At 41.0% G+C, this 27,655-nt stretch overlaps 1 protein-coding gene across 7 annotated transcripts in view; it reads right to left on the reverse strand.

The window, feature by feature from the left end:
* The window catches only part of DYNC1I1 (dynein cytoplasmic 1 intermediate chain 1), a 188,727-nt gene that overhangs the window by 42,533 nt on the left and 118,539 nt on the right, over positions 1–27,655 (reverse strand). For all 7 annotated transcript variants that reach the window (XM_072033627.1, XM_027450829.3, XM_027450824.3 and 4 more), the window contains 3 exons: positions 9,375–9,521; positions 5,033–5,146; positions 2,084–2,217 (listed from right to left, as the gene is read on the reverse strand). In XM_072033627.1, the coding sequence (XP_071889728.1) occupies positions 2,084–2,217; positions 5,033–5,146; positions 9,375–9,521 (395 nt within the window). The remainder of the gene's footprint in view (positions 1–2,083; positions 2,218–5,032; positions 5,147–9,374; positions 9,522–27,655) is intronic.

Consider the following 27,655-nt stretch of genomic DNA (forward strand, 5'->3'; position numbering starts at 1 on the left):
AATAACAAGAGGATCTGACACCTTCCTCCTCTTGTGAGGAACAAACCAGGCACCTTTGAAAGATCAGAAGTGAGAAATGCCCTTGGGCATGCTTCATTTATCCCAGCAGCCCAAGACTAATTCAAACCATCAGCCACCACACAGCCTACCAGTGTAATGCCTAAATAGACACGATATTGCAATACTGTCAGTAGGCTAAAGAAAAAAAAACACACGTTAATATAAAAAATATTTTGAAGAACACATATGTAAAACTGTGATCGTACAATTTTAGGAACTTGTAATAGAAGCCTTACAATCTTAAACCACTGTTTAAACCACTGTCAATGCCTATTTGGTCAACCAAAACGGGGACTATGATAAAACAGGAATTCAAAAAATATTGCGAACTACAGAAGTGAGGGGTCAGCTTTAAATCTATCAGTGAAAAAGTCTGTTCTTTACAGAAGCCACTCAAGTGTCCCAGAGGATGAAACTGCTACCAGAAGCTACGAGAGCACACAAGCATCCTGCAGATCATTGCAGCGAACAGAAGGAATTGATCTCTGCAGCAGCCTGTGGTGAGAGTCTCTTGCAGCCTTAAAAAGTTTACAGGGTGCAAAATAAGGAACTTGTTTAAATTATGAACGTGGATTTGCACCTTAGAAGCAGAGAGAAGATCAGTGCTGAACAGCAAAGCACTCAGGTCCTTGTCATTAGGAGATGTATCTATACTTTGAAAAACAGTATTTCAGCTATTGTTCCAAATGCTATTAGAAAATATTTGAGAGACTGATTTTCCCAGGTCATTGTTTCAAGTCTTGTATTAATGGCCTGCCTGGGCAAGTCAGACATGTTATCTGCAGAAATTTAGGGCAGAGGAGCAAAAATACTGTAAGGCTGAACCCTCCTGAACAACACTGAGGTAAAATTTGAGTCTGAGTTAAAAGGATGCCCTGGGAAACAACAGTCCTAACAGCCTTCTCCTTGGTGTAGTCAGACAAGAAAAAAAACAACAAACATCATGCATACAAATTCAAGGGCCTGAGAAAGAGCAGTTCAGTCATTCAGGGTTGTAGTTAGCCCCCCAGGACAGGTTACAGTCAACCACACACCCGAAGAGTGAGGCATGCCCAGGAAAATTGGAGCAGCACTGCTTGCTCCATCCTCACTGCTGGCCTCAGTCCTGGCCTGGGCAGGCAGACTAGCTCTGTCCTGGTGTGTTTTTCTCTGGCTTGCCTCCATTGGGGAGGATTTTCAGGGACAAGGGCAGACTTTTGACCCTAACTGTAGCATGAAACAACTATGCTGTCTGAGGGAGCACAGCATATCAGTCCTGGGAGAGGGTCTGCCCAAGCTCATGTGTCTGCATGGCAAGCTGAGGCTACGTCTGACAAATAAAACAGCTCTGACTGCAGCCAGATGATGGGATACTGCTCTTGTCTTGCCCTCCAGGAGAGGGTGGGCATTGGGCATCTCCAAACTGCCCGCTGAGAGCTCGGTCTCTGGTCTGGCTCCACAGGTGGCCATGTATTAGGCCCCAAGTACCTTGCTCTGCTTCTCACGCACAGACATACATGCCCATGGTGGCTTTTCTCTGCTGTCTGCCTGTGGAGACCAAAGATGAAGCCGAGGACGGTAAAAAATAAAGCGGATTACCATCTCTCACAAGTGGTTTAGGCCTGATTACCCCGCAACAAAACTGTCTCTTAGGGCCTGATTCAACTTGCCCAGACTGAGACAGCTACACCTGAGCCAGCTGTCTAGACTTCCGTTATAATCACGGCTGAGAAGGAGGCATTTCGGAGGTGCCAGTCATCTCTGCTTCAAGTGGATGTCTGAAAAAGGTGAGAGAAATCAGACCTTCCCAGCAGTTATTGCTCCCCACTGACTACAAAAGGAGCCTGGGGCAAGCGCCCCGTGTAAACAGCCGTGACACCGACGCGCGAAGTTGGGCAGCTCCCATCCCTCTCCTGCGGAGCAGAGCAGCACAGGTCCTGTTGATCCAAGAGAAAAAACATCTAAACGCTCTCCACACACACTTGGCTACCTCACTCCAGCACAGACAGACAGTATCACAGAAGTAGAAAATGCTAAACATCACCTTCCATGCCGGCAGGCCGTGTAGACTGTTCCCTCTTCACTGCCAACAACAAAGTTATTGACATCTCCGGTTGGGAAGGCCATTCCTGTAACCGCCACTGGTTTGGACTTGTTGTACACCAGCTCCATGCTCTCCTATCAAAACAAGGCTTCATTATTATTCTACAGCTCTCACTTTCTTTGGCTGTTTTTTCCTTTATTTATTTATTTATTTATTCTAATTCAGTTCTAAATGTTAAGCAGAGCAGCAGGAAGGGAAGAAGGAATTGTCTGACCCATTCACACGATTTTGGTGTCTGCACAGGACGTGGCAAGAAGATGCAATGTCTCAAACGAGGATGCAGTGCTCCTGCCATCCCTGCCGCTGTCTGTCATGTGTTTCAGAGCAGCTGCAACGCACTGGTCTTTGCTACATCATCGTAAATCAGGCAGAGATGACAGGTGAGAATTTACAATGTAATGGTGCAGAAACTAAAGATAATACCTTAATGGTTATACTTGCCAGCCCCAGGCTCTAATAAAAAATACAATACCCTTCTATTTACAAACATTTCTGAAATCAGTTGTTTTTCAGGAAACACATGTAATGTCATGTGCACCTGAGGCATTTATCAGTGACATTTGTCACTTTGCAGAACAACATTAAAAAGCTGGGGTCATGTCACTCCTGCCACTCTAAGCATTGTTTTTCAGAGATTTTCTGAGGTAACCACAAACATTCTCTAGAACCCAGCATCAAGCTACAAACCAGAAAGCATATCTTTTTTTTTTTTCTTTTTTTTTCTAGCTATATTTCAAAGTAAATCAGTAAAATCAGTATGCCCATTTTGCTATTGCAAGTACAACCAGCATGAGCAGTTTGCGGCTGTTGCAAGATGTGTCTGTCTGCTTTGAGCAGATTTTGCACAACCCTAAGCTTTTTGGTTGTGCAGCCTAAATGGTGTAACCCAAGAATCCACAAAGGAGCTGGATGATTTACCAATTTTCATTTGCAGCTATTTAAGTGCATATGTTTTCTATGTTTAAAATGCCTAACCTGCTACTCTTCTCGTGCTAAAGACTGTAGCATTTTTATCAGAAGGGATTTTTGCTGTAGCTAAAGAAAGTGGGCACCCCTGTGGGAGGGGAGGGCTGCAAATCCATAGAGAAACTCTTCCTTGATTTATATTTTTCTTACAAATATACTTGCTTCTATTAAAAAGGCAAAATAAGATCTGGAAAATGCATTCGCAGAGCACCTGCGGGCTGTATATCTCTGCAAAAATCTTCTGGGGTGAAGTCACAATTTAGTGTCTCTTTAGATACGTCCAGATACTGTGGTGGACTCTTTCCTCCCAGTGCCTACACGATGGCTGTACATGAGTTCTCTGGATCTGTGTCTTTGGAAAGTTTCATACTGACACAAATCAGCAACACTCTACTCCTCCCAGTTTAAAGCTATGGCATGTAGCTTGACGTCAAGTCCCGGGCCTTGCTTTTCAAGATCACCATGAGCCACGCGCCAGATTTCAGCGTAATGTGGGGTGTGTTCCCTGCCTTGCTGAAAGCCAGTTTTGGAGCTGGGAAATTCCATCTGAGTGATGAAGCTCTGGAACTGAGATGTTCACAAATCGCTCACTCGAAATCTAGTGCTCCAGGAAGTGAACACATACGGGTGGGATTTAGCTTTGCCATGTTTAAGTGAGAAATGGGGCAAGGGATTCAGGTGCCTAAACACAGATGTCTGGACCATTTTAGATGCCTCCACTTTTATTCCAGAAGTGCAGTGGTTTCTCATGGTTTCAGGTCACAACTACCAGACCCATAATGTTGTCTCAGAGGAGCGTGAGCAACAAGATCTAACTTTGAAGTTGGCCTCTGAGTAGCTGATTAGATGGGATGACTTCCAGAACCAACTTACAGTCTCAAATTTGACAGTTCTGTAACCCAGAATATCTAAAATGGTATTTCACACTGGGATGGGAGGAACTGTCCTCTGTAAGTGCCTAGTCTCTCTTTGCGTTAAATGTAAAAGGAACTCAAATGACTAGCTTGGACCTGACATGGACCTTGAAACAGATGAGGTTAGGAGAGAGGAGTCCCACATTCTGTGTCAACACTGAAAAGCAAATAACTCAAGAGTAATTGCACATTAATGCATGATTAATGGATGATTAATGGAATCATTAAAAGGAGTTTCTACTCAGCATTTTGAAACAAGATCAGATCCTATGATGTTTAATAAAAACAGCAATAACATATTTTTTTTTCTAAGAAAAAGGAAGTAAAAAATGAATGATGGGTTGGAACAGAAAATGTACTACTCCAAAAGATAACACTTTAAAGATGATTTCCATAGAGCCTTTTCAGCATCAGATTCTTTGTTTAGTTTCCATTATTATAATCACCAGTGGTTTGGACAATTTTCTTGGATTTCCTTTCATTTCTGATACAAAGGGGAGGGGGGAGGGGAGGTAGACAATAGCAATAAACATTCCAGAGGGGGGAGTTAGCTCTGAAACTTTTGATTTGCATTGTTTTTTCCTTTGGCTACTGAAAGCAGGCAACAAACTAAGCTTTCTGACTTTTGTGCCTTGGAAATGAATGCCTAGGGTATGTTCAGCAGCAGTGCAATCTAGTCCATATTTGTTAAACAATGCTGTAGAGTAAGTACAATTTATACCACAGGCGACTTCTGTAATTACCGTGCTTTAAAACGGATTATTTCATTTTCACTTGAAACTGACCTATGTATTAACGTATTACAATAATTACATGATTTGTGGTAAAGGAAATGGGTTTTGGCTCTTAGCAGAGACTGCTGGAAGCAAGCTGTACTCTTTCAAGTGCATCCATTGGTTTTAGTTTGTATAGGATGTGAGGTTTGGCTTTTAGGAGCTATGTTCCATTAAGCAGGTATCCCGCTCTACCGAAGCTGCTTTTTTTCCTGTATAGGTGAAAACAAACCCACCTGTGGAGTTGAGAGCATGTCCAGGCTCCAGGAGCACATTTTGCCATCCGTGGAGACGGTAATGAGATTGTGTGCGTTCTGTGTTCCAACTACATTGACACAATACACGGGGTGCTGGAAACACATTAACACTGGAAATCAGAGCGACATTCTCACATTTTTACTATTACTATTTACAACAACACATTTTTACTATTTCTTATGTCATTGTAAAGAATGATTAAGTAGTCACATAATGCCTAGAAGACACAGGACTCAGCTTTCACGAGATACAAATTTAACTTTTTTTTTTTTTTTAATTTAATTTTTAGGCATGTTATGGAGGTGGAAACGTTTTCAAAGTTTCATTTTCTTCACCATAAAACAACTCAGCTGAGTAATGCTGTGAAAATACTGAATTATGTGGATGAGATTTCACCCACAGGGACGTGTATTATTCTGCTGATGGCTTCTGACACTGAAAATAACTGGCAGAAAAAGACAAATTGTCCAAATGGAATCAAAATGAAAACTTTATTGTAGAAAGCAGCTGTGTAAAACTTGAACTTTTCCAGAATTTGGCTTGCGTGCTAAATATTTGCAAATGTACTTCAACAGAAAAAATGTGAACTAGTCCATCAGCATTCTCCAGTATTGGCCAATATACCTTTTTTTTAGATCTGTCATTACAAATGTAGAGTGGCTAAATTTAGGGTGTTACACCTGGTTCGTCACATTGTTGGTCCACAGAGGCTGAATTCTGCTTAGCATGCAATAATGAAACTTGGTCTGTTCATTTTCCAAGAAACCTGGTAACGTTTTGAGCCTAAAGTGTCATCTGATATCTGATGGTGACATATGAGGGATGGTCCAAGTTCAGCCATCTCCACAGTGAATAATCAATCAGACTGAACAATGAAATTTAATTTCCTTTGACCAGTACAAATGATAGTGATGAATTAAGGGTAAGACATATACACCAAAGAAAAACTGTGATTCTCTGCCTCTTGTGCAGGTCAACAGAAGATTTCTGTCTCCAAGAAAAAAAAAAAAAAAAAAAAGCTTTTCATTATATTTTCCTTATTTAAAGAAAATTGGGACCAAACTTACAATAGATCCCTACATAGCTTCTAAGGGAACTCCATGTAGGGTTAGAAACCTAGCGTTTGGTCCTACAGAAACAAAAGACAGAACTAGCACTTATTTAAAATTCCTTGATGCTGGTCACCTCCGCAGCTTGTAATGAAAGGCAGAAATCTTCAGAGCACTGGCCAGCTGCCAGGTTCGATGTCAGAGTGGGCCCAGTAAATGTCCCTTCCTCTAAGTGCAGAAAGGGCACATCTGAATGCACAGTGTGTGTGTGCATGTGCCGAAGATGGACTCGTTGGCCACTGCTCCTGAAATGGTGCCTTTGCTCGGACATCACCTGTACACACCAGAGAGTGCTAAATCATCACAAGCTCCACTCTAAATGCTGTTTTTGTCTCTCCCAGGATTGTTATGGAGCTGTTTTCCCCCAGACCATCAAAGGGACATCAGATCATCCACGGGGACCCCAATCTGTTCTTCTCATGCATCTCATGTTATTCCCCTCCTACGACGGACTAGCGGTGAGCTAATTACCACAGTGCTTAATATGATTAGTGCATACTGATGTGCGAAATTAGCACAGTCCTGTTTCTTAATGGATGTTTGACCTCCAGAAGGCCAGTGGGGACAGAAGGGGTGGGAGGGAGCTAATGCAACCAGCGTTGCAGCTCGAATATTTAGGGGGAAGGCAGAAAGCGAGCCATGTCATTCCAGCAGCACCTCTGTGTGCCAGGTCTGGCTTTAATCAAGGTTGCCAACCATCAATTTCATGCACAATAAAGCTCACGGCAGAAATGAAAAGACCTAAGGAGAATGGATGAAAAAGACAACCAACTGTATGTAACAGAAAGTCTAAACAGGCTTCTTCCTTTCAAAGGGTCGCTGCCAGCTTGCTTTTATTTATTTTGGAAATGAAATCATCATGCAACAGGGTTTTGTCCTAATTAAAATTTCCTGTTGTCCCAAGTGCAGATGTGTGGTGGGTGTGAAAGGAAATTAGTGAGTAAGCTGCGGGTAGAATTCTCTTTCCTGGTGAATCGAAGCAGCAGTCAGTGAGGCTAAACTGGAGGAAGGTTTAAGTCAGAGATAGCACCGTACCTATCTGTTTCAAATGAACAAAGTGAGAGAAAGAAAAGAGAAAAATCAAAATTTTCACATCTGGCATAAGTACAAATCAAAAACTGACTATTCAATTCATTTAACTAGCAGTGCACAAAGTAACATTGCCACAGCAGAGTTGTCTTAATTTAATCCTTTTACTTGGTAGCTAGGATTCAAGCCAGCCTTTTGCAACCAAGACTTCATTTACAGTCTATGTAAGTGATTTCTATATATGAACATAAAGTAAGCACTCTTTTCTTGTAAAATCTGATCACTCCTTACAAACATCATGCTTCCTCATGTTATACTGTATAAACACTTATTTATACTAATCCACGACTGCACATAAAGTGCGCATCCACAACAGAAAGTAATTTATTTTTATTTGTCAGAAACAAAACATCACATATTGTCCTATTGCAATAATAAACCCATTTTAATACATAATTCCAGGAGGTACAATTTTGTCTTAGACATTTTTGAGTGTAAACAAATTACTTCCCATTAATCTTTTCTTTTCCACTAGATTTTGAGTCCCAGTTGTTCAATTTTCAGTGATAGTCAGTTTCTTGCCATTAGTTTTCTGGTCTACTACATCTCTAAATTGCACTTCCAGGAGAGACTATTTCCTTTCATGGAGATTGAACACCATTACTGGCGATAAAATGAGCAAAAACATTAGGGAAATGAAAAGCAATGTTGAAGTTGCAACCCATGGCACAGATCATTAGATTATTACATCAACATTCATGATAGTGGAAATTTAGGGAAAAATATTTGTATCGCCTGGCCCACTAAGCATGTCTGTGCACACCTGTCATTTTTTAATATGAGAGGCATGCCATCATACTACTGGCCCCACATCAAATCTTTTGCTTTAATTCATATGACATGGCTTTTAGACATTGTCTTTTAACTCCAGGGATTATGTTGTCACAGTCAAGTAAAAGCTGAACCTTGATCTGCAAATTCCAAAGACAAGAATCACATAACTGTAGAAGCTGGAGGTGCAAAAGATCTATCACTTTGTCTGATCCTCCTTTCTGCTAGAACAAGATTATTATCTTTCGGACTGCTTTGTGTAGTTCGGTTTCTTATGTTTCAGGAAATCTTGCACATTTTACTATATTCTTATATAATTACATTTTTTTCCTCTTTTCAGCTTATGTTTTCTTTTCCACTTCCCACTCAGGTATGGTCCCAAGCCCAGTCCCAGGATGAGATACATTTACCATCCACAGAGTAAACCTTCCAGCTCATACAAATTGTCGGAGTCCAAACTCTCAAAGAAGAGAGCTCGAGGATGCTCAGCACCTCAGGGCAGGATGGACTGGAGCTCAGCAGTACGGTATGTTGAGGACACTTTAGTAGGCCATCTAGATTTTTCTCTTCCTCCAGCACAATATGGGTATTTTGCAATGTAAGAGCATTTTCTACTACAGATACAATCTTTTTACTGTGGAGAAACTCTTCCTTCTCAAGCATTTTGTACTGCTCTGCCTGTTTACCTCCCAAACATCACCAGCATCCTGTGCCATCATCACTCTATCTGCAGATATGTTTGTGTGTTGGCAAAATGCACTTCTATGTCACTCTTGAAACAAACTGCCCCTCTCTGTGCAGGCTCTGCCCTATGGTCCTGTCTGGAATAGGAGATTTATGTATTTCTCTACTGGAAAACAGAAGCAAACTGCCTCACAATCTTCAAAGGTACAAGTGTCTACCTGCCAGACTCATTTAGATCACTGTGGGTGCCTAACTTGTTTCAAGAGACAAACTCTTGTACAAATAGAGAATAATAAATGATTCAAATTGTCTGTTGTGCTGGACTGACAGACACACAGTCCCTGTAGTAACCTGGCTCTCTTGCACAGGCAATGGAGAGCAATACTCACAGTGCCACTGTGGTGGCACACAGGGGCCTCACTCAAGTGTTGTAACTGCTCCTGCCCTCTTCCTTGGAAAGGAGGATAATCTCCTGACCTGACCATGTGAAGTGTGATGGCTTAACTCAGTAGGTGATTGTACATCTCCTAATTTATTTTTTTCCCTTCAAGGGCCAAATTTCTGTTTGCATCTGTGTGGCTACCAGCATTATAGACACAAGTAGATATCCCCCCTTCCCTGCTGACTAATTCCTCTAAGGAAAGGATGAGGTGATTTTTAGCCTTACCGTGTGAGCAGCAGCAGATAAAGGAGTTCTCTGAACTGGAGTCCGCCTGTGACTGCGATTATCCCACAACACGATTTGGCCAGAGTATGTTCCACCAACAACCAGGTTTGGGTGAAAGCGGGCAAAACAGACAGACATCACAGATGACTGGAGTAAAACAGGTAGAAAAGAAGAGAGGGGTTAGATGGCCAGTCATATTCAGTAATCCTTAAGGAAGCACGTTGTACTTAGCTTTTTGTATTTTAGAAATTAGTGCATGACTCCTATTTGCATTCCTTGCACACCAATAATTCTGCTAAAGCTAATAGGACACATGCAAGGAACAAATTTTGAGCCTCTGATGTGTAGTTCCATCAGTCCTAGGAAAAATAGGAACCATAGGATAAGTTTTAGCGTGATGATAAATACCTGAGATGTTCTTTCCTTAACAGTGATAGGAAAGTGCTTCATTTCCTTTCCAAAAGTGAGAACTTCAAGCGACCAGATGTCAAGCCAACAGAGACTCCTGGCCCACAATTTCTCAGCAGGGAGACTGCTTTCTCTATTGCTCTTCCAACTTTTAACTCTCAAACAATTTGAGGTGAGTCTGTGAGAGGCCCTCCAAAGTGCACCTCGAGGTGTGCTGCCTTGAGAGCACTGGCTGACAAGCAGTCTCATTGTTGGATCAATGTCTGATTTCTCTGCTACAGATAAAGCCCTTCTCTAAGGGACTCACACTTTCCTTTACACTGGTTGAGCAGAAGTGAATTCTTCATCATTTTAATGACAGCTGGGTTGCCTTTGCACATTTTCTTTAACTGGGAATGCCGAGGAGCCAGACTGGTATAACAGTTGCCATCTGGTAGGGTGCTCCACAAGCCAGTATAGAGATTGGTATCTGTCCCAATTACCTCCTTCAAGTCTCTTTAAAATAACATACAAATTCTGAAGTCCTTTAGGGAACAGTCCCCAGAACCTTCATGTGCCAACACGCTACAGCCAACAGCAACAATCAGTAACTCCTTCAGTCTTCCCTTCTCTTTTTAAGGAATTATTTTCCATTTTTATATAATTGGTCCTGGTTTTGTCTCTGTTTTATGTAAATGGGAAAGCAAAAGTTACAGTATTCATATAATTTCCAGAGAATTCACATACTAATAAGGACAGTTTGCAAACAGAAGCAAATGTCATTTTTCCATGGGAAGTTTCAGTGATGCTTACAAGCCACAAAGCAAGACTTTAACTTCTGTGGCAATTGCAGTCAGAAAGTTAAATTCACTGTTAGTGGTCACATTCTTAAAATTTCATTTTCTGACTGTTTCCAACCAGTGTTGGTAACAAATCTTTGTTATAGCTCAATGACTGGATGTTCTAAAGTGGTGATATTCCTATCCCATTTAATTCAGTGACAAAGGGTTAACTGTATTGCTGCATTTCAGTTGCGTGAAAAGCATTGCAGACATTTAAGTAAACTTTGTTGAACTGAGAACACAGGAGTTGCCAGACTGAACTAGACCCAGTGTCTACCTAGCTGAAGTTCCTGTCTCTGGCAAGAGTAGACGGAGTTATAAAACTTTGACGTGGGCAGATGTGTGGTCATCTTGCTTTCCTATGCCTCATCATGATTCCTAGCATCTAGAGACTGGTTTCAGCTCTTACACCAGAGATTTAATAGCCTTTCCAATAGGGTTGGAATTAATTATGCTAACTCTTGATGTTTATAACTAGGTTAATAAGAATAAAACAAAATGTGCTGTTTAAATAGCTTTTACTGAATTCATGTGGCTGGCTGATATCCATTGTTTAAAGCCAGATCTTTTGCTAAAATAACCTAGCAGAAATGCTTACATCATACAGCAATATATTCAACCTGTATTTTTGACCCAGTAAAGTCAAGAATAATAAAATCACCAAGATGATGACATAAGTTGCCACTACCTTTTTCTTTCCCATTTTCTCTGAATTTTCAGGGGTGTTCATTTGACATCTTTGATCTCTTCTCTTCTCTACTAAAGCTTTTCATACATTTCTCTGATGTTATATAGTCTAGTATCTAGTGACTAGATGATTCATATATATATAATTGTCTGTTTCAGTTCATATCTAAGCACTTAAACGCGATAATATACTACGGTCAGCTGCAGCAACAAATGGTAGGTCCCAACCACCACTTCCAAAAGACCTATTAGCTTTACATATAAGAAAAAGAAAACAACATACCTTTGATTAACAGTACTTTGGTACTGCTAAGAGGGACTTAAAACTCAGCTACAATGCAGCTGCCATCCGGTTTCCACAGAACCCCCATACATTATAATTAAAACGACCCTACAGCACATGTTCTACATTTTATCTCTTTGTTTAATGGCTTCATGAGTTGTTTTAATCAACCCTGCTCATTCCTTATAACTAAGCTGACAGATATTCTTACACGAAGTGAAATAGCCAGATGATTCTAAAATAGTACAGCTACACCGCTGTGTACACCCCACAGCAGCTACAAGGCTCCACATGTATTTTAAGAAACCCCAATTCAAACAGTCATTCCACAACAAAGTTCTCAGTTTGTCCGAAACAAACTTTTGGGAGACTCTGAAGCCGGGCACAGTAGCCAAGTGGACAGTGTATTTTTAAATGCTGTGTTTTCATGGTTAGAATGTTTTTGAATTCAGAATCCCAGAATACAGTTGAATGGTCAGGATATAAACTGCTAGAGTGTGTTTTTCATAAAGTTCAAAAATAACCTACAGACACGACACGGACCTAAGCCCTCTGCACTGCTTCTAGTTTTACTTGTTCCAAAGTTACTCGCATTCTTTAGCTGATGAAATGTGCACATCCTTTTAATTATGGCAATATTATTTTTCTACCGAGGAAAAACTTCTGTCAGATATTAGAATTTAACAATTTAAGGACTCCACTCCATAGCACTTAATAAAGTGATTATTTTCTTAAAGTTAATGGCAGTACTCAGATGAGTAAGGGCTGTAAGATCCAGCCCATTCATTTAAGAACTTTAAAAGCATTAATTTCTTAGCTTTAATGGGAGAAAGCGGCAGACAGGTCTCCAGTCTGTCTGAGCAGCTCTGTGCTCAGGGAGAGCAGCAGAAACCATTCCCTGTAAGCCTCTTCTGCCTCCAGGCTGCGTCTTGATGCAGATTCAGGCAGTCTTGTTCCCCTAAAACAGAGTTTTGCCATTGACTTCAAAGGGGGAAGAACCAACACATGGTAGGGTTATAAAATAACAGCGTATCCTTCTTTGCACTTCTTCCACACCTTTCTAGGGAAATCTCACAGCACTTTCCAGTAACAGTAAAGCTTCCCAGGTTTTCAACGGGCTATATTTTACCTGCTGTATATGTGTAGGTAACATACTGCAAAGGACAGAAGCAGCTGGTTTCACAGTATCTGGCCACAATGCATAAAGGCATTTAAGAGGGGCCATGTCAGAAGGGAATTCCTCTGGGAGTTTTGTGTCCACAGTATAAAAGCAGCATGTAGAATAAGGGGATAAACAGCATGGTCTTTTTGTGGGTACCACAGAATCTCCGTCTGCAAGTTGTCATCAGTACCCTCCAGAGCCCAGAAACCTCCAATGCTTGGTCACCTTCATTTTTCTGAACTGCTTTGTGCAGTGAATCATGTCATTATTCCCTTTAGCTTAACACTCTGGTGTTTTCTCCCTCTATGCAAATGTAGTCTACTGGGTTTAGCTTTCTCTGCCTCCCCTTAGCTTTCCCAACATCCCCACCAGGACACTTCTGGCACTTCTGGATTTGTGATTTTCCACCCAGCATTTCTACTTCTTTATCTAGTGATGGCTTCCTGGTGGGTGCCATCATGCTTGTGCTGCTGCCTATCTGTAGAGGTGAGCCACTCTCACACAAACCAACAAGCAGGTCTGAGTTAGCTCCAGGTCAGAGTAATGTTTGTGCAGATGGAGAGCCAGGCCCTGCTGATACACCTGAGATTGTTGCTGGGCAAAGAGGTGATCCCACCTCCCAAGTGCTAAAGCTTCTGCTCCCAGCTGTGACACTGAGCTTTGAAAACGTAGCTTAGGAAATGGATCATGGCATGGCCCTGCTCTTTGTCTCAGCAGAGAGAGAGCTGTTCTCAGAAAAATAAATGTTGTCCATCCCTTCCAGAGGCTTGCAGATGGAGGGAACAAAGCAGTGTGTCCCAGTGGCCTTCGTGGGCAGTTGTCTCACCCTGTATGGGGAGAAGTGGTGGTGTGGTGGCTTTGTTCAGCCACCTTCGCCTCCTCCCACCATGCCGATGCACTCGATTGAAACAGGCCCCAAGCCCTCTTCAAGTGGCTGGCAGAGCTGTTTTTTATTTTCGAAGCTTAATCCAGCCCAGATTTGGATTAATGATGGCACATCCCTTCAACCACAGATACACATGCTCAGGACAGACAGTCATTTAGATTTTCCTTACTGAGAAGCCTGACCTCAGTACCCACATCTGATGTGCGCAAGGCCCCAGAGACTCAGCTGTCTGTGCTCGTGTCCATAGATTCGGATGGCACTCTGCCCAGCCACCAGTTGAACAAGTTCACAAGGACCTGGGTGCTAAACAATAATGACTTTAAATAGCCAACAACTACTGCATTCAGCGAGACCTCTTCTGCAGGAAACCACCCCCGTAGGCAGCGCTGCCATACTGGTGCCATATGACTACACTTGACACCAGATGGTTCTCCAGACAATACTTTGTCAGTGGGAAGAAGAGACCGGAGGAGTTCACAGGCATTTCTAGGCTCCAAAACATCAGGTTATGTTGCAGCAGGCACTCAGGAAACTCCTGGGTAGATTTTCTAGCTGAGCAAACACATGTGAAAGAGCGCTGCAGTCTGTGGCACGCTACTACAGGTCAGTCTAACACAGACAACAGCAGGCAATAAAATTAACTGCAGCCGAGCGCTGCAAAGCCTGTGATGAAGAAGCAGATCAAGCTTCAGGGAATTAGCTTTGAGGGACAGAGTGTACAGAGACAAAGCTGTGGTACTGTTAGCAAGAACCATGGAAAAGTGCCAAACTCATAGTACTTTATCTAAAGGAACTGAAGAATAGGGACTGAACCTCTGACCACCTATGTCTCCCATCCCGAGGAATAAATAAAGACAATAATTCACATTATTTACATAACTTACTTCTAACCCTTTGCTCTCACAACTGCTCATCAAGAAGAGCATTTGAAGAGTCTAAGCAGAGTCCCTCTGAGAGTTGCCACATCTTCTGACCAGGCAATCAGGAGACTGTCTTCTCCTGCCTACATGAGGAGACACTACACACACTTATATATGACCCTAGGACAAATATAGATGATACACCTCAACTGCACAGGTGGATTAAAATCATCATCTAGAAACAAAGCAGGAACTGAGATACTAAATAAAGTCATTTTTTCTTGTCATACCAAGGACTGGGAATCAGAGTGGGAAAGCAGCGGTATCAGATCAGAACACGGGTTCCTCTTTTTAGCATCCTATTACCACGAAAGGTGTGAGATACCTTGAAAGAGACAATTCTCAGTTGACTTTGCCCTGGCTACTGAGATACATGTATTTGTACACTGACATGACGACTACGTTCCCTCCAGGAGTCTTACTTATTTTTAGTGTCAGCCATTATAATTCTGGATATTTCGGTTTCACATAAATGTCCAAGTATAATTATGAGATAATAAGCAAACAGTGGAGAGGATAATAACGCAAATAAAATTGTGTTTCCCAGTTAAGTTTGAAAAGTTACCTAAGACATGATTTCTGTGTATAGAAACCTTTAACAAAGAGATTAATTCTAAATTCCAAGGGCCTTCAATTCCAAGATATTCTGTATTACTTCCCCTGACTCTCTTCCTATTGAACTATGAAATAGCATCTGAAAGATCTTGTGCTAGATATTATCTTTGGTACCACATAAAATTTGGCTTCTAATAAAAATAAAATAAAAGCAGTTGACATCCTTCACATATTTTAAAAAAATAAATAAAACCAAAGAAACACTTCTTCAAACCAAATGTCAAAATCCTGTTTAATTAAAAAAAGGAAGTTTATACTTGGTTATGGTGTGTGTTGACATCTATCCCTTTGATTTACAAGAGTATGGACTGGAAAGAACAGATTGCTTTATTCAAGGGAAAGAAAAGAGGGAGGGGGGCCCAGTGTGACAGGAAAGAGTGTAGGCTGTATTAACTTCAGTGCTTGTTAAAACATGAAGGATTAATGGTAGAAAGGGAGGGAAGAATTGTGAATGTCTCCAGTTTAGGATCTTCAAAAATGTTTGGGGATTCTAAGAATGTCTCACCCGACCACATGAAAGCTGCACAGAGAGACGCAGCCACACGACTGCTCTAAATCCAAAGCTGGTATTGCTCCACTTATACCATCAAACCGATAGAGCTGAAATGTAGCCACAAATTAAATTTATTTTTATTGAAAAAGTACTAAGTCCTTAAAAAAGAAGGGAAAGAGTAGGTCAGGAAACACAGCTCCTTCTTAGCTGAGTTTACAGGGTAGGTAAGTCTGACATCTAACCTCAGTGCTGACATCTGAGCATTGCAGCAGAATAAGAGCACTCTGCCTGAGTCTGCAGAAAGGCAACATCAAGCCTCGTGCCTGCCTTTTTCAGCAGGGCAGAAAGCTGAACCTTTTACTTTCATCTCTGTAACTGCAGGTTCAGCCTGTGTAACTACAAGAATAAAATAATCAGAACAAAGTCCTCAAGCTGCCTTGCCAAAAGGAAATCTTCACTTCAGCTCTTTTGGAAAGTGTATTTGCTAATACTGTTCATTCAGTGGCGTTGCAATGACTCAGAAAAGTAGTGAGACTGTTTGCTGTATTGAAAAAGCAAATAAACATGATACTATTCAAATGTGATATGGGGGGATTCTGCCTGCGTTTATCCATGACTGCAACAACAAATCTGTTTGATAATCCTCAATTACTACATATACATGCAAGCCTAAGAATAGAGCCTTTACTGAATATCATACTATATTAGAGCAAGGATGAAAGAATTAAAGCATGAAGACATAAGAAGCACATGAAATTGTTGTTGTTGTTTTTCCCAAAATTGCAGGGTCAAATCTTTAATGTCTGTATGCATGTGCATTAAATGGAGAGGAAATCACTTCCTTGGCTCGCCTGTTTATTTAGGCAATGATGCTCTGACAGTTATACATCAGCACTCTTAATTATTTTGATGAAATTATCCACAAGTCTTAAGTGAAGGGTTTGAGATTGCTTTGTTACAATGGGTTTGTAACAAATGTCTTTCAAAGGTATCTCAATCTGGTTAAGGCCTCTAGGATCTAACACATAATAGCATTACATGAACATTTTTCTTGGCACACAGGTCTGAAACGCCACTTGGTAAGAAGCAGTTCTTACTCTGAAGAATGTTTGGTTGCTTTCTGAAAATACGTGTCTGGTGGCAGAATTTTCCTATCACCTAAAAGAAATCCTTTAGAAATAAGTCATCATGTACCTGAGACAAACAACAGAAGTTGTCTGGTGTGTTTGAGTTTCTCCTGACACTTTTGATTGTAGTGATTGCTGTTTCCATACAGTGGGAAATTCCAAGAGATTTTAAATATTAAAATCTTTGGTGAATTGCAGCTTGTGTAATTTTCTAGTGATGAAACCTCCTTAATGTTGTGCTCACATTTACTGTTACTCACTTTGGCTTCTGTTTGAAAAAACATCTCAAACACAAAAGGTGTCCATGCACTGGTTGGTGACACAAGATATTTATTTAGGTTCTGCAAGTGCTCTGGCAAATCCCATCGCCTGCCTTTCTCCTTGTCTTTAGGCACCTAACCACATTTGTAAATCTGGATCATAATCATTAGAACATAAATCAATGTCTTAACAGTTTCTGTCTGTCAGCGGCCAAAATTCAGATTCACCAACAATCAATCCCCAACTATATTCCATTGTTAATTCAGGGCAAGATGCGAGTCTTTTATTTTCTACTTGTACACTCTGCTATGGAGAAAGTACACAGTTTTCCTTTCAACAGTAAGTAATGTCAGGTTATAATTGTCAGCCATATATATTTTTTTTTAATCAGTAAAGGACTTATTGGATTCAACGTTGAATATGAAAGGACTGTTTATAACACAGATAGCTACCCCAAGGAAAAAATCTCAACCAAACCATGAGCTCTGTCTTTCTCTAATAATGACCACCCTCCCAGGGAAGTGGCTGCATATTAGCTCAGTTGAGTTTGGATTTCATCTGGTTCAGAAGATCAGTAAAATAAGTTACAATGAACTGTCTGCAGTAATTCATAAGGGGACAATAACTGAAGTCAAACAAAACATTTTACATTTGACTTTTCAACTCCATTGAAATGCTTAATTCTCCATTCCCCTCAGACTCTAAAGAACTATGCTTAAGGACATGGTTTTTGCACAATTTTATGGACGGTTCAACTAAGACTCCAACAACAACTGTGGCAAATATCCCTAATGTTACACACTGTCTTGAAAACTATACCCTATGTACAGGCTGCTGTGTATATATTAAATCTATTGTAAGTACATGCTGATAATATAATAAAGAATGAAAACTGATGCTTTCCAGATTCCTTTTCATTCTCTTTAGCACTCCTATTGGCAAGCAGGGCAGAGATTGCAGTGTTCAGTGCCAGATGGTTCTGAAAAAGGCAGTGTGTTAAGTATAGGACAAGTTTTCAAAAGCCATCTCCATCTGCGTAGCCTTAAAGCACAGTTTGCATTTCCACGCATTATTATTCATGTGTGTGGATGGCAGAATAGAGATGATAAGAAAAGAGTCCATGGTGGAATAAATAAATAAATAAATAAAATAAAAGGAAGAGTTTAGTTTAGCCTATTTTGGTTGATACTCATTATCTTATCCTAGTGGTTTTGGAGTGGAACAGTATTTTAAGCACTGCAAAATGAATGAGAGGGCTTGAAAAACACATACACAAAATAGCACACAAACCAAAACCTCCAAAGTGCTGCAGCTAGGCAACTCCAGGCAAAAGTATCTACAAAGCTGAAGTGACTTCTATCTTGCAAACGCCTGGAGAACTTGGCTTGGAAGGACAAGTTGAGGAGTTCTGGTCACTTTTTCTGAATTACTTCTGAATACTCTCTACTATAAAACACAGATATACCCTTGGCAGCTCAGCCTCCTGCTCACAAGGTGTCCCAGCCACCAGGCTAAAGACTCCAGCTTCTTGCTGCTCCATGCTTCCTTTCCCCAGAGGCTGGTTTCTGCTGGGGCCACAGCCTGGCCGCAGCAGCAAGCTTGAGGATCCCAGCCCAGGGTACTCCTAATCTTGCACTATTCAAAAGCAGAAGAGAACCCCTGGAGAGTGAGGTATGGGCTAGGTTTGCCTGGCATCCTGTTGCCCTAAAAGGGCAGACTGTACCAGGATGTCCATTTCCAGAAATTTCTGGCCAAAAAAAAAAAAAAAGGGGTGCCACTGGATAAATATCAGTTATTCCTATGCTTTCCTATTAGCATCATCTCAGCGATACGGATGGCCTAAGTAGGCTAGGTTCAGCCCTGTCCTAGCAATGTTTTGCCTAAACAACAGTTTAGCTGCTCATACAGCTTGTTCAAGTCTGCCCCTGTGCCTAACTCTCAGGATGGATAAAGAGACTTTAAGCATCTTTCAATGTTATTTCTTATTAAAATTAATAAAAACTGATACAAAACACTTTGGAGGCAATGGAAGGGTTCTTCCCCTCTAGTCTTCGTGTGGACCAGATTGCATCCTAAGCCACTGATCTCTTGTACAACTGTAGCAAATAAAACTGCTCTTGATGTCTGCCAGCTCATCCTTCAATGTATTCTGGACTCCCATCCTCACAGAGAAAGCAAAACAAATGATCACTTGATGGCAAGTTCTGGAAATGCCAGATTTGAACTTTGCAGAGCACACAGAGGTGGCAAACTCCAGACATGGAGAACAGGAATAGAAATGAGTTGTTCTTGAGCTGTGATGGTAACTTGGTGGTTTCTGTGTCAGCAGTTCCCCAAACCACGCACACGATCAAACTACACAAAGCCAGAGATGGCTTAGAAGCCACTACAAATGCTGCAAGAACAGTTCCCTACAACTCGTCCTGCAAAGCTGAGCATCACAGTCACAGCTCCTTATGACAGAGCTGCAAGTTAATCTCAAATTGCAAATTAATCTCAAGTGCAGCACTCAGTCTGCCTGCTCCCTCCACCCCACCAAAGGCACAGGTCACGAATACACAACCACAGCCAGAAGGCTGAACGCACCACACCAAGAGAACTTGAGGGCCCCAGCTGAGGGAGGAACTTCTCTATATACTTAAGTCCATCTTAGCTCGTAAGGATGTTTATCCATGAACTTCACTGTAGATAATTCTTCTAAGTCCCTTGTGACTTCAGTGACTCTAAAGCCCACTCAGAGACAAGCACATTGGTAAGTGCTTTCCTAAACAGCTTTTCTTCATTAGGGACTTCAGAGAGCCAGTGACATCCTTTCAGGAGGAAGAAAAGAGGCTCTCACATTCATCTGCTCCCTGTACGATTCTCTAAAATTAGAGACAGTCGAGGCCCAGCTGACTTCTGCACAACGTCAGAGCTACAGAGAGGGGAAAGGGAGCATGAAACATCAGAGACAGAATCATTCAGTTGTTAAGGGTGGAAGGCACCTCTGGAAATTGTCTGGTCCAAGCCCTTGTCCAGAACAGGGTCACCTAGAGCAGGCTGCTCAGGACTGCATCCACTCTGGCTTTAATTCCTGCCATAGATGAAGACCCAATGACCTCTGTAGGCAACCTGTGCCAGTGCTCAGTCACTCTCACAGTGAAGGATTTTTTTCCTATGTTTAAAAACAATTTCCTGCATTTTGAATTGTACCTGCTGCCTCTTGTCCTATCCCTGGCACTGGCTCCATCTCTTTAAATCCCCACTGGACACACTGATAAGATACACCCAAGCCTTCTTTTCTCCACTGCAACAGCCCCAGCTCTCTCAGCCTCTCCTCATATAAGAGATGCTCCAGTCCCTTTATCATTTGTGTGGTCCTTTGCTGGACCTGCTCCAGTATGTCCACATCCTTCTTGCACTGGGGAGCCCAGAACTAAACAAATCTGGACCCCTCTCACTTCTCAAAGATACTACAAGTCTTTGCCTGAGTGGAGCTTTGCCCGACCCTGGAGATAAGTCACTTATTTTTCCAGCTTAAGGCTATCAGGTAACTTCAGCAGGAAGTCCTAAGGGAGCAAAGGGACAACAGTGAGTCTTATTTTACTTGTTCTTAAGCAATTGGCATTTTGTACTCTGCAGTCTATGTCACTTGGGCAAACTTCTATCAGTTCATTGTCAAAATAATTACAGTAATCTTTTCTTATCTTTTTGATTTAATTGTAGCTTCTACTGAAGACTGACAGGCTATTATATTTGCCCAAATCCATCACTTTCACTGATGTATCATTTATACGTAGTGTCACTGCATAATTGGAAATAATTGAAAATTAATTAAACATTGCACATAGATATGAGGATTGAGACTGAGAGGCACAGATAAACAGCTATCTAGGGGAAATGCAGAAGACACCATAGGTAAGTCTATGTTTAAGAACAAGGGTGAGAGCAGTTGCTTCTGCACTTCTCCCGTCTCCTACAGGAAACTCCTGTACCAATTCTGATTTTAAGTAGTTCGGCTCTGCACCAAGCAGAGCATTAGGAAGCAGCTAAGGCTGTGTAGGAATACAAGACTACATCCCATTATACACCCTATTTGTAATCTCCCTTTCGCCAAACACACCTTAGTTTCAGGAAATTTCATGCCCCACTTTCCTCACCTGCAAGGTCCCGCCGTTTGGTTGACCCATACAACGAACCACGAAATTTCCACAAAACACTTCACACAGGCACTTGTTTCTAAGAAGGGCTCGTTTCTTACAATTACCATTATAGTGACAGCAAATACAGCATCATTATGCATAGCAGTGCTCATACAGTAAGAATTACCAAGTGGGCTGATGGAGACTCCCCTTTTTGCTGGCTTGCAGAAGACTCTGCCCCATGTGAAAAGTCTTCCAAGGATAATATCGGTATCACAGCCAGCCAGCACGTGCTTCTACTTTCCCTTTGTGGGAAGCATGGAGCGTTAATCATCATTAAATAGATGTTGCCTGTATACAAAAGTTCTTTTCAGGGAACTACTTGTCAGTAACCCAGCCATGGGGGCAGAGGGCAGAAAACTGTTGATTTTAGACCTAAGGCAGAGGACAGTTGTATCCCAGGCTGTAATGACAGATTCCTTGGTTTGTGGAGCCTTCCACAGCACTTTGAAAGAGTAGCTGTTTTATATTTTGTGCCAGGTAACACAGAAAGAGGCTTCACTCCTCACATAGAGCTCCCACAGAGACAAAAATCATGAGGTGAAATAATTTTCTTGAATTTGGACCAAATGTACTCTTCGTTGCAAGTAGCCTGCCCTGAGAACAGTTAGAGAACCCAAACAGAAAAGTCATGCCTATGGCTGTTTATCTATCATTTGCAGTGCAGCTAGGGAATTGCATGGTATTTTATATCCTTTATGGAAAAAATTCTGTGGAAGGATCCCTGTTAGTGATTTCACATCTGATCCCGCATTTCTTGTGCACCCCAAACTCATTCAGCACTGGGAGTTTCAGATATACATAAAATGTAATGTTTGCATCAACAAAGGAAAGTTACGTTCTTTCTTCTCTTCCTTTCTCAAAATATTTTACACCAGGTCATGTTAAAATGTAACCATATCAACAACTACTAAACTATAAAACACCCTCAGGAACAATTGCAGGATTAGGTGATTTTTTTTTTTTTCCCCCACGATTTTGGGATAGTATGACAAATTTGCATTTTTTATCAACAGACTTTTCCAAAATTTTCAGTTGAACGAATAATGTCATGTGTTTGTGAGTATCAATAATCTAAGCCATCTGCAAAGGAATGGTTTTGCAAAGGCATCTCTTTCAGGACACTGTGGATTTTGTCACTGCTTGAGGTTTTGGCAAACCATCAATATCACTATAATTTTCTCTTATGAAATATAGTTTTTGACTGAGATCTTTTTTTTTTTTTTTTTCCCTTAGCTAGCTAAAGTTTAAAAATACTGCATGTCTAACTCTGCAAATTCAAAGGTTAGGTTTTCTGCAAGTTGCATTATATTTAAATATTGTGTATTAGATGCCAGTAATTCAGAAAGGTACAATGAAAGTTATCAGTGAAATAGAGAGACTTTAAAAAAAAAAAACAACAAACAGAATGCCTGCTGTATCAAGAGTACCCAACACTTGATATTTGTGTTTTGCATTTGTCTCTTGTATTTGGTCTGAAAGGAAGAATGTGTGAAATTGAAGAAGAGAAATAGCATATTTAAGGACAGATACATTACAAATCACTACTTTAAAATATACAGAAAGCCTAACACTATAGCTAGTAGTGACAGCATATCATTTAAATGTATGACACTCTACCCCCTCCAAAAAAGGCTTAGAAGCAGGATCCGCCTAAAATTTTCTATCCAAAAAAAATCTCACAAATTTGTCACTTCCTGATTGTTTGATTCATAATTGAAATCTTAGTTTCAAATGAGGATGATCTATGGTAAGCACTGCTCTAAGCGAAGGAGCATTCTGTTGCTAGCAGACTTTGTATGTGTAAATACAGTCCTCGAGTAATTCAGAATGTTAATTACTAATAGGGAAACTGCACCCACCTTTTGTATGAGCAGTCATTTCACAGACTGATGGGATATGGCATACAATTATGTTGTTATAATTCACACACTGGCTTTGATAGGAGTGTTGCTTTTCTGCACAAGATAACAATAGATCAAAGTCATCATGGAAGAAACAGCTTTGCTAAGGGTTAGGAAAGATAAAGGTGAATCCAAGGGAAGGCACACAACTCTGTGGGCCCAATTCACATCCCTTCTATCTAAATACTGATGCTTAGCTTCTCTGCAAAAAAGGTTTCCTTCTCCCACTCCTGCTATGAAAAATACTAAGATTTGGTTTTGTGTGGAAACAAAGTCAGTTTTAAGAGAGATTAGTATTAAAAGGCTACATGGAAAACACAGCATGCTTTTTCTTGAGCTACACATGGCAGCAGATACCCCATTAACAGCTGTAGCATTTCAGCAATAAAGCAGGACTCGGGGCTCACCTGGGGCATTTCGTGCTGGCGATCTCAGGACTGGATAAGACTGTGGCACCCAGGACAGAACATACACTTCCAGCTTCTTTTCTGTCCTCCCCCAGTGATGTCTCTGAGTGCAGTAGCATCTGGGAGACAGGAGACTGTCTCTTGTATGTTTAGTCCTGTTTGGCTCCTCTACATACTGGCTGAAGGCAACTCTCTTCTCTCACCTGAGAGCATGAGAAGCTTTTTCCAAAGACTACATTCATCCTTTGGTTGTGTGGGTGTAACTTCTACTGACTCACACACAATCTCTCTACAAGTACTGGAACAGTAATCTCAGGCCAAACAATAGTTATTTTTAATCACCAAAGGCTAGAAGTGGTGTAAACTCCAATGAGCTGAAAACAGGAGGAAGAATCTAAAACAAAAGCCTAAGAGGACAAATGTGGGCTCTTGTTTACTGAAATCCTCACAGCACAAACTCTGCTCTGCACTCCTGTGTTCCAGTCTGGACAAACACAACAGGACAGAGAAAAAATAAAATAAGAACAAATATTTCTTGTTCTTATTTTTATTCTTTAAAGTAAGAATAAATATATCTTTCTATCACTAGCTGTAGTTGAAACCGTTCTTCCCAACAGGACAGTTAGAAATTTTCCAAAATTTAAATGCAAAATGGTGCACCTATTCATCTGTATGAATTATTACAGTGTGCTGATGACTGTGGACGTGAGTGTAACAGTAACGATGTGTTTTGCAGAACAGGCAGATAAGAGCTCTACAAAAGTCATCCTACCAACAGTGCACAGCAGGAAATGAAATGGAAAACAAAACAAAACAAAATAATAAAAAAAAACAACAAACTTCTGTATCTATGAAGAAGCTTGATTCCATTTTCAACTCTTTTTGGTATGTATTACAGAAATTCTCCACCAAATTTGGATCCCTGGGCCCTGGAGCACTACCAGTATGAGAGGTGTCCCAGCATCTTCACAGGCAGACATTCAGAGGTCCACTTACCAGAGAACTGCTACAAAACCAGGCAGATTGCACTTCACATTTAGGATCATAGGTTCACGGGATAATTCGGCTTAAAAAAATCTCAGGAAATCTCTAGTCCAACATCCTGCACAAAGCAGGGTCAGCTGTGAGATCAGACCAAGTTGCTCTGGGCTTCATCCAGCCTTGAAGAGACAACAGTGGAGGCTGCACAACCTCTGGGCTACCTGCACCAGTGCTTGACTGTCCTCATGGGGAAAGAGTTTTTGCTTACACGCAATCTGAACCTCATTGATTCTTGTTCTCCTACTGTGTACCACGTTTCAGTGATAATTCATCAAACTCACTTCTCCTCTGTAAACGTTTGTTGATGAAAAAGCCTTTTCCAAACTAGCGTCTTTCCAAAGGCATCTAAATCCCACATGAAACGTAGGTAGCAGGAACAAACTGAGTAAATCTTTGTGGAAAAACACCAATATAATTATCACCAAAAATCCGTAGGTTTTAAATATTCCAAGCATACCCCCTTAACAATTATATTTGTTGTAATACTTTCATAATTTTAGAGTTGCGGAGGGACTGACCTCTGGCTTGGCCTCCACAGAGAAGGAAACTCAAGGGCTGGAGGAAAAGGAGGATATTAGTCATACATGCTGTTACCTCAGCCTGCTCCACACACGAGCCTCGTGGATTTGGGCACTCAGCACCTTTAGGAGGCAGGCTGCTGGAGCAAAAAGCACATCTGAAGGAATTTATGTTGATTTTGAAAGAGCAGACAACAACAAAGGAACCAAATCAGGAAAAAAAAAAGGCAACTCTGGCCAATATCAGCCACTAAATACAGCCCTTCGCTTACCTCAGTGCATCTAATTCTAAGATACACATTTCTGACTCCATCCATTCAGTTGAAAAGGGAAAGACCACACCAGCATAAGCAATGAAGAGTGGTCAAACACATAACTTAATGACAGTGTATAGAAGCCACTACAAAAAAGCCAGGGGAGAATGAAACATTTTGTGGTGCGGTTGAGTGGCTGATTTCTGTACCCAATCTACCAATATTTTCCAAGCATGGACAGCTTTTCTTGAAATTAAAATAGAAAACACAAGTCCCATATACCACAAAAAAAAAAAAAAAAAAAAAAAAAAAAAAAGCCCTGACAGTTTAGTAATGAGATGGAACCAACCAAGTAAATCTGACTGCATGGCGTTTTAGGAAAAGGACAGAAATAGCTGCAGCTATTAAAAGTGATATACTGCTGAAATCTTTTTGTGATTATGCTAAAAGTCGATCTGACTCCTTGAGAGAGCTCTTAAATGGTTACTGCTTCCTTAAATGAAAGCTACTTCACATATGCTCTCCTTCCTCAAAAATACCCTGAATGGAGTTACTTCTAAGTGTCAGCTTTGTACTTCTCACTGCACTTTAGAGACATTTGCAAAAGACATAGCTGAGAAGGAGGAAATTAATATATCAGGAAATAATATAAAATAAATCAAAATGATGTAGTCTTTTATTCTTTTTCTTGTCGCTTCCAGCATCACAGTGGTTGTAAGAAAGCAGGGCTCATTAACCTTTCCAAACAGAATGCAGAGTCCTCCACATGAAAAAGTAAGATTCAAATTGGTTTATTTGCATGACACAAATGTCTTCAGCTGCATTGCTCTACCCCTCCTTCTACGAAGTGATGGATGTTTGAAGCTGAGGTCCAGATACCTCAGCCAACTTTAATAACCCCTCTTCAGCTCCAGAAGAAAGGAAATGGTTTCTAATACCTTACAGTCCCCTAGAACCACTGATTATTTCTTTCTCTTTTGTCTTCCATCCCTGCAGACCAGCTCTAACCCAAAAGCTAGCAAATCTGGTATAACAGCAGCGCTGTACCCACGCTTATAGGCCCTGCCAAGAGGGAGAGTATAATAGCTCAAACTTCAGCTAGTCTTTTTCGGGCAAAGACAGCTGGAGTTCTCATTTGCCTCACTCCACCAGAGATGTTGATGCAAACTTTTAGATATTTTAGGACAGTTTGGCTTAGAAAGTTTGGCTTAGATCAGCCTCCCAGGAAATTGGAGCAACATCATGGGAGGAGATGACCGGTAGTACATAAACAAGGAGCACTGTACTACAAATAATCCCCATAATCAATGGGCAATTTAAATGTTTATTTTATTTTATTTCTAGGGAAAAAAACACAAAAGGGACATGTAAGCACTTACTAAGAGAGTAAGTTCTTCTATCAACCAGTAGTACAGGAACAATCACAGCCCAGGCCAGCCTCGTGCATTGCATAAATTGATATAGGATTGAGCACATGTTGAGTCATATCATCAATAACCCTGCCATACTATTTTCGTCACCCTCATCTAAACGCAGACCAACAGTAGCTGAGAGAAGCAGTGTGAACTACTGCTTAAAATTCTCCCACCAAACGGAGGGAGAGTCAATGTGATTTCCATGTCTTTGCTGGAATTCATTGCCTCTCTGGATACTGCCAAACCAACCCAACCAGGCATGACTCATCCACAGGGTTTCATAAAGTGCTTCTGAAAGGGTTGGTTTTTGCTTTTGGAATGCACTGCATTACACCAAGAGTTTGTGATGCTCCAGCGTGCGGGAAGAGGACATCCCTGACTTTTCCCTACAAGGAAATTCCCAGTCTGCACTCCGCAGCATTAATGACATGCTCAATTTATTCCTTGCTACCTAGGGAAAGCATCGAGCATCCATTCCTTTGGCAAATGATATCACCCTTCTACTTTGATTATGCTTCCGAGACAACATTTTTTTGCTTGCATAGGAAAACAAATGAACAAATTGCCCAATCCCGCACTCTTCCTTGCTTTCCCATTTCTAACCCTGTGGTAAAGAGATGTATGATGAGCTATAGAGGAAAAAATCTGTGGGACTCCCAGCTAAAATACTGGCAGCACATCACTGGGTAAAGTAGAAATATAAAAAGCTGAAGAAGGGCAAAAATAAAATGAGTAGAAGTAGAAGAAGAAAGGAAATATTCCACAAGATGAAAGAGTAGAAACCAATAGGACTGTTTTGTTTAGAAAGGATTTGATAGATCATATGACAATTCACATGAATTAATGAGTAAGATAAACAAGTCCAGTTGGCTGATAGTAATTTTTTCCCTTAATACAT

This window comes from Anas platyrhynchos, chromosome 2, assembly GCF_047663525.1.
Source record: "Anas platyrhynchos isolate ZD024472 breed Pekin duck chromosome 2, IASCAAS_PekinDuck_T2T, whole genome shotgun sequence".
Classification (NCBI taxonomy): domain Eukaryota; kingdom Metazoa; phylum Chordata; class Aves; order Anseriformes; family Anatidae; genus Anas; species Anas platyrhynchos.